This window comes from Argentina silus (assembly GCF_951799395.1).
Source record: "Argentina silus genome assembly, chromosome: 12".
NCBI lineage: Eukaryota > Metazoa > Chordata > Actinopteri > Argentiniformes > Argentinidae > Argentina > Argentina silus.
In genome coordinates, this window is record NC_139666.1 from 14,741,382 (window position 1) to 14,749,415 (window position 8,034).

An 8,034-nucleotide genomic window follows, 5' to 3' on the forward strand; every position below is an offset into this window, starting at 1 on the left:
CATGTGAGGGGGGGTGCTGCCTAAAATGTTGCGAGGGGGGTGAAGGGGGGCTGTGTTGCATGTCACATGTTAAACAAGCAATTCTGGTGCCTTTTGACGGGAGAATAACGTAGTGGTTAGTGTGAGTGAAAAGCATGAAATGATCGGATCTCAGGTCATCTGTGAAGGACCTGTGTGTGCGCGTGGATTTCTTGTGTGTGTGTGTGTGTGTGTGTGTGTGTGTGTGTGTGCGTGCACAGTGTACAGTACTACCTCCACATTATTCCACATATGACGCTGTTACTGTAGATCCTGCGTTGACTCTTGTTTGGTCATGACAGCATTGATGAAGACATTTTCACTGTTGAAGCACTCTGTTGGTGTTGCGGGTATGAGTCATGACCGGGCAGGGTAAATGCACCCCTACTGCTTATCAGATACAATGTCAGTGCACCGCTGCTGTTTTTCAAATGCACTATAAATGCCCTGCTCCTTCACTGATATGGTGTGTTTTATAAGCAGTAGCGGTGGATTGATCAGGTCGTGGATAAACAGTAAAGGTGTTAAGAGTCGATGTGTTGGACGTGTGTATTGGGGGGGGGGGGTCAGTGTGAGGCAGTCTAGGGTACATGAGCAGAATGACAAGCTTGTTGGTGGAAAACATACTTATCACTCTGGCACCGTGCCCAGAGCCTTGCTGTCATTGCTGGTGGAGCAGGTAGAGTGGGGTTACTTTGTCGTGCTGCCGTAAATCTCATCACAAGATCATTGTCGTCATTAAAAACCAGGGCATTAACAGCTTCCTCAATGCAATACCATTATTGAGTAGACCATAACAGCTGGAAAAAGCCGAGCGCTCGGCAGCGGTCGTTTGAGGTCAACGTGCTCTTCCCGTGTTTTGCTCGAGCCAATTAAAATGTAGGATGTGGAATCTCGGCATCTCGATTGAGGAAAACTGGCAATGCGACGATCCACTGCGCCATCTGCACACGCCCAGATGGATGGCACTCTCTCCCAGCGGGCGTGCTACCAGGAAGTGTGTGAGAGCGCCCTGGGGACAGAGATGGAGGACAGGAGTGACAGATCTCTAGTGAGGGAGACACACTCCCGGAGAGGAGGAGTGGCGTGGTGGGGAGATAAGACTGCCTATCAGACTCCCTATCAAAGCAGACAGCACTCTCATCAGTCCCTCCTGTCCCCTGTCTGTCCTTCCTGTCCCTGTCTCTGACCCCACTCCTGACAGAATCCCCATGTCAGATCAGGAGCGGATGGTGAGCTTTCAAGCTCAGTGTTACACACACTGCATTACTCAGACTGTCACACTAATGAGAGATGAAACTAACTTCTTTGTACATACACACACACACACACACACACACACACACACACACACACACACACACACACACACACACAGTCTACCAGCCCCCTGCCAGAGCTCTGCCGTGCTCCTGGTCATAACAATGCTACTGCTGCTTTATGCTCTATGCTTTATCATATATTAGCCTATATATAACGGTATATAAGCCCTCACAAAGGAGAGCAGGAGGTATTATGTTTCATTATGTGTCTTAGTGAAGCGTAGCAGCAGTAATATTTCAGTGTAAGAACCCACAGAGCCCTATGTAGGAGATTAATACATGCTCAAGGTGCTTTCATGTTCTAGCACTGAAACAGCTAGCAGAAATAATCCTTTTATAATAGCGTGTGCGTGCGTGTGTCTGTCTGTCTGTGTGTGTGTGCGTGGGTGTGTGTGTGTGTATCTGTGTGCGCACGCGTGTGTAGCCACTCTTCAGATCGTCTGTCCATGAAAAAGGCAGATCTAAGGACGTCTATGTGGGTTCACATTAGAGTACTCTACTAGGCAGACACAGTGTTGTGGTGTAGCTTGTTGTAGCGTGTGGTGCAGAGACCAGTGTGTTGATGTTACCAGCAGCTGTGTTTGACTACAGCCTGTCAGAAAGAGATGGGTCATGAGATGATCCCCTCCTCCCCTCCTCCTGTCCTTTCACTACATCCTTCTCTCCCTCCCTCCCTCCCCTCCCTCATACTGTGCCTCCTCTCCCTTGTCTCCCTCCTCCTCCTCTTCTTTTTCCTCATCTCACTCTTCCTCTTCTTGTATTTCTCCTTCCTCCTCCCCCTCTATCGCGCATTCCCTTCTCCCTCTCCCCTCTTTTCCCCTCCAGCAGTATTACATAGCTCTGTCCCCATTAGCCACAGCAACACCCGCATAAAGAGATAAGACATCACTGTCCTAATTAGCCACAACACTGGGCTCACAGCAGATAGAAATAGATGGAACTAGATGCTGTTGACAGGATACTCCCAGCAGCTGCCCCGAGGGAGGAGAGTCATCTGAGGGACTCCGGGTCTTTCTTGGGGGCGGTGTCAGTCTCAGGTATCTATGTAGGTGAATGGCACAGCTGGAGCGACCAGACAGGAACTGCTGTAACAGACTGATATCTGTTCCCATTTGAATAATCCACTTTACAACTGTCACGACTGCTCACACTATCTTATAGCTGTATTGGATTTGATTTCCTGGCTCTGTGAGATAGGATGAGAGTTTTTGAGGATTTTCACTGCTGACTTTCTGTAATGGCAGGAGTACTCAGGCAGAGGAGACAAAACTGTGGAGACGACTCTGAGACAAAAACGTAAATCCAATAGAATAGTCTTTACTTTCAAAAAGGTTCAGTAGACAGGTCGGCAGTCAGTGGGTAGGCGGATAATCCGATAAGGGGTAGGCAAAAAGGCAAAGTCAGAAACACACTCGGGAGATCAAAAACCAGGAATACTTATCACTAAGAAATGCTGGGACTTATGACACAACGGTACAAAGACGAACTGACACAGAGACAGGGGAACACACAGACTAAATACACAGGGAAGGATGATGAGGAACAGGTGAAGCCAATCGGAGCGTGGTAGACAATCACACAGGCAGGAAACACACAAGGGCAGGTGGTGAAGACAAACATAAACTAAGGAACAAGGCGAGACGTTACACTTTTGATTAAAAACAAGCCTTTGTGTGTGTTTTTTTGTCAGTGGAGTTTGAGAGGCTGGACCTCGCCTCTTTGCAGTCTGTCCGCCGATTCGTCCAGACCTTCAAGGGGCGGGGCCTTCCGCTCCACATCCTGGTCAACAATGGTGAGTGACCAATCAATGTTGTTGTTGTTGTTGATGTGTTTTAGAAAATACAAAGCCATGTCTCACCATCCAAGCCAGTTCTCTGTATCCTACTATGCATTATGCATCATATGATAATGTGTTGCAGTAAGTCTTTTCTTTGCCTTTGAGATGCGCTGTGTGAATGAATTGTGTTGGGTTCAAGATTATTTAATTGTTTCTTTCCTTGCAAACTAAATATCCCTTTTTGTATGTGTGTGTGTGTGTGTGTGTGTGTGTGTGTGTGTGTGTGTGTGTGTGTGTGTGTGTATGCAGCCGCAGTCATGTTGGTTTCCGAGGGCTGTACGGAGGACGGGTTTGAGCAACACTTTGGGGTCAACTACCTAGGTCATTTTTTGTTGACCTTGCTCCTTCTGGACACTCTAAAGCATTCTGGGAAATGTGGTTCCTGTTCACGAGTCGTCACAGTCTCTTCATCCGCTCACCACGCCGGAGAGATCAGATTGGACGACCTGCAAAACAGGTACACACACACACACACACACACACACACACACACACACACACACACACACACACACACACACCCCTCCACTCCAGCACACGTCTGAATTAAACATGCGTAGAGAAGGAGATGTAGCTGCTTTACATAAGACTGTCTTTCTCTCCTCTCTCCTCAGGCAGTGTTACTCGGCCCATGCTGCCTACTGTCAGAGTAAGCTGGCGCTGCTGTTATTTTCCTCCCACCTGCAACAGGAGCTGAAGAGTGGAGGGTTCCCAGTGAGTTCGTGTGCGGTGGACCCTGGGATGGTGGACACAGCGCTTTACCGTCACCTCAGCCTGCCGCTCCGTGTGGCCCAGCTTGTTATAGCACGTCTGCTCTTCAGGGTACACTTCTTCTACACTACCACCAACATGTAGCTTTCAAGATTCAAGAACTAAGATTAATTTCATCTGAAAATTTGAAATATTCTGAAAATAAGACGGCCCTGTTTTGAGCAGTGTGGGGTTATTTTAGAATATTTGTTGCATATCTTAAAGCTTTGGCCTGGGGGCAGCGTTAATGTCTGTAGGATGAGATGGAAGGAGACTGCCAAGTGTGTGTGTGTTTGTGTTTGTATGGATGTGTATGTGAGTGTAATCATGTCAGGCAGTTGCATCAGAACACGACCTTTGGGATGTGAATGCCCTGCAACAACAAACGCACCATTAATCACAGGCTGGCAGTGGCAAACCATTAACACACACACACACACACACACATACACACACACACACACACACACACGCACACACACACACACACACACACACACACACACACACACAAACACACACAATATGCAATATCACACACAAACCTATTAAAATCCCTTTCACCTCGAACCTCACCAACCATGCTTGGAGCAGAGTCACTTGCTCATGTGACCACCAGACCACAGCACAGGGCCTTTGTACATGATGAGAATGATGCATCATTCAAGCTTTCCATATTCATGATGTTCATGATGGGTAACAGCTGGGTGGGTGTGTGAATGACAGCCAGACAGTCTGTTTCCTCAAGTCTTACACACACACACACACACACACCCACAGCCACCCACCCAGCCCTGGGCTGCTCCAGGCGCACCCATATATACATGTATTGTGTAAACACACAAAAACACACCATTTGAGCCGCACAGGGAGAGCAGCTAGATCAGAAGCCCGGAAGGCTGTTTCTACACAGTTGTTTTTTTATATTTAGTCGGAGTCTCGCTCCCATAGACAGTAGACTAATGTCTCCATTCTACTGATGTTCACAGTCATACCCTCCCCTTTTTCAGAGCAGACCTGCTGATCTCAGCTGGCACAGAGAGCCTTCACACACACACACACACACACACACGCGCGCGCACACGCACACACACACACTCTGGTACACATACCCAACATGCACAGACAAACCTAGGCACACACACACACCAGGATGAACTATTGTACTTATTTTAAAATAAATGTCATGTGTGTTTTATGATGGTGTGTGTGTGTGCGTGCGTGCGTGCATGTGTGTGTGTTGTGTCTCCTCAGACTCCTGCGGAGGGTGCGTCCACGGTGCTGTACACTGCTCTGTCTCCCTCTCTGGAGGGGGAAGGCGGGGCCTACTGGACCAACGGGCGCAGGGAGATGACATCCCCCACGTCCTATGATGCCCTGCTACAGCTTCGTCTCTGGGACACCACCTGTGGGCTAGTGGGCCTAAAACGGGACTAGCACTGTATTAACCAGACTTATCACTGAGCTAAAACAGGACTAAGACAGAAGACTTACCGTGGACTAACCTGAACCCAGTATCAGCCAAAAACCTCTCCTCCCTCCCTCCTTTTTGCCTCCCCTCCTCTTTCCCCTCCTCTCTGTGCTACACTCCTCCCTCTCTTCCTTTTGCCTTTTTTCCATCTCATATCTGGGCGTTATCTTTGTGCTGACAATCTCCTCCAACCGCTGAACTGTGATTGGATACTGTTGACAGTTTTCAAGAGTTCGACATGATGAAGGGCTTGATGGGAAGAAAGGAGCCTTCTCCCTACGGCACTGTGAGCACACACACACTGGCATAGCGGAGCCATGAGCGTTCATAGCTGCGTTATGTGTGTTCGTAACATAGAGATAGCTACAGTTGGTTCGCACACTGAATTGATCTTCCAGAACCTTCCACAAGAGAACGGGGCTCTTCCCCTCTGTGATGGCATATACATGTATCAGTGTGTGTGGCTGTGTTCTGGATGGTTGTTGATATTGTCAGACATACTTGGCTTCCTTTGTGTGTTCATGTGAACCAGGATTCAGTTTGTGTTCCACTGCTGGTCTCCTCAGTCATCTTTAGCTCCTTGTTCCATGTTTTTTTGATCATTCTCTGTTATTGTCCGAAAGGGAGTGATGATCCAACAAACCTCTTTTCGCTGTGTGTACACGCTGTTTGTGTGTCTTTGTGTCTGTGTCTTTGATGAATGTGTTTGTTTGCACATGATTAGTAAAATGGCCGGTTTATCGATAGCACAACAATGACCAGTACTGACTGGTGAAGTGTGTGGCAGAAGGAGATAATCGGAGAGCCTCTTCTGTGTGTTTTTCTGTCAGCTGATTGGTTCTCCGCTGCTACTCAAGCCATTTGGCCCTGCTCCCAGTGCATTGTGGGATTGAGATTTCCCAGTGGTGAGAGCTTGACTCCATCTGCAGAATTAAGACAAAGATGAGCACCTCTACCAGCACACACATCCACGCACACGCACGCACACACCCACCCACACACACACACCCACCCACCCACCCACCCACACACACACACACACACACACACACACACACACACACACACACACACACACACACACACACACACACACACACACAAACATCCAACATCCAACAACGTATCCAATTATGGGCTTATCTAAACACACAAACTCTACTAACCCATACACACTCAGCAGCTGTGCCATACCCACTGTGAACTAACACTAGCACTCTGAATTACAGCCTTATCTAAACCTAACTTAATTTGTTTTGGATAAGAGTCCAACACACACACACACACGCACGCACGCATGCACACACACACACACACGCACGCACGCACACACACACACACACACACGCGTCCATATCCACTGGGAGTTATTCGCTGTGTCTGTAGTCTTGCTTTGAATACTACGGCTGATTAATGGCATTCAGTGTTTCCCATGTGGAGGTAATGTTATGGTGTGGAGACTTTAGATGCCCTGTGTGTAATGAGAAAGTCTTATTAACGCGATTACTAGTGGCACAGAGCATGGAGGAAACTGTCTGAGCTGTACAGCCGTACTCATCCTATACATCCAATAATGTCAATGTCCATCCCAACATTCCATAGTGATAGAATTTTAATCCCAACATTTCATAATGATAGAATGTTCATCCCGATGTTCCATAGTGTGTAAAGTAGTGTTTCTCTGTGCCACTACCATGTGAGACTGACACTCTGTGATCACCTGAGATCACTGTGAGGGATAGACGATGCTCCACTGGTTTTATGAAATGTGCCAGTCACGCCCCATTTATAAAAAATTGTTTTTGAATAAGTAAGAAGCACTTGCTTTTCATCTGAATAAACACCATACAATTAGGACTAGGGTTAAGAATTTGTATAACCTTTGTCCAACTACAATCTCCTACTGAGCACATGTTGTCTTCCAAAGATGAGGTACAGTATATAAGAGTGTGAGAGTGTGAGAGTGTGAGAGTGTGTGTGTGTGTGTGTGTGTGTGTGTGTGTGTGTGTGTGTGTGTGTGTTTTCAGGCTAAGATGCAGGGCTGTTTCAGTAGCTATTTAAGCTGGGATCCAAAGCCTTCAACACCACTAGAGTGAAATACACAGTGTGCTTGGGATTGCATTTATATTAAATGGTTCAGTCCCAGTCTATCAGTCAGTAAATGTAAATGTCTATACAGAGAGAGCCTATAGGAAAACAGTGATTAGAGGGCCAGATTTACTGAGCATTTTGCACCAGATGCAAAGTTTGCACCCCTTTTTCTCTCACCAAAACAGCTACCAGATGAGATGAAACTGTCTTCCTTTACAAAAGCATTTCATTGTGTTCCATTTTAAGTATTAGAAAAACAAGTGCAAACGTTTTACCTGGAGAAAGTACATGCAAAGTCAACCTTGCCCATGGAGGATATTCATTTGAAATGTGCAAAAACGTATTTTGGTTGAAAACACATCTCTTGCTTTGCTGTGCCTAAATCTCCCTCAAATGTATAACTGTGAATTTTCAATTTGGAGTTTAAATAGTAGCAACTGTGATATGTCATGTCTGTGATACGTGTCGCCCATGGAGTAGTGGAGAGTAATAGGGTGTTTTAAGTAATATGAGGACAACGTCCTGTGTGCAGGTTTGTGTTTGTC

At 46.9% G+C, this 8,034-nt stretch overlaps 1 protein-coding gene across 1 annotated transcript in view; it reads left to right on the plus strand.

Annotated features, from left to right (window-relative positions):
• Positions 1 to 5,364, plus strand: part of LOC310813547 (polyprenol dehydrogenase) — a gene marked incomplete at its 3' end in the record, with an annotated part of 10,636 nt that extends 5,272 nt beyond the window's left edge. The window contains exons 4-7 of the mRNA XM_083682605.1: positions 3,031 to 3,132; positions 3,427 to 3,634; positions 3,792 to 3,999; positions 5,182 to 5,364. Of these exons, the coding sequence (XP_083538731.1) occupies positions 3,031 to 3,132; positions 3,427 to 3,634; positions 3,792 to 3,999; positions 5,182 to 5,364 (701 nt within the window). The remainder of the gene's footprint in view (positions 1 to 3,030; positions 3,133 to 3,426; positions 3,635 to 3,791; positions 4,000 to 5,181) is intronic.
• Between the last annotated feature and the right edge of the window lie 2,670 nt (positions 5,365 to 8,034).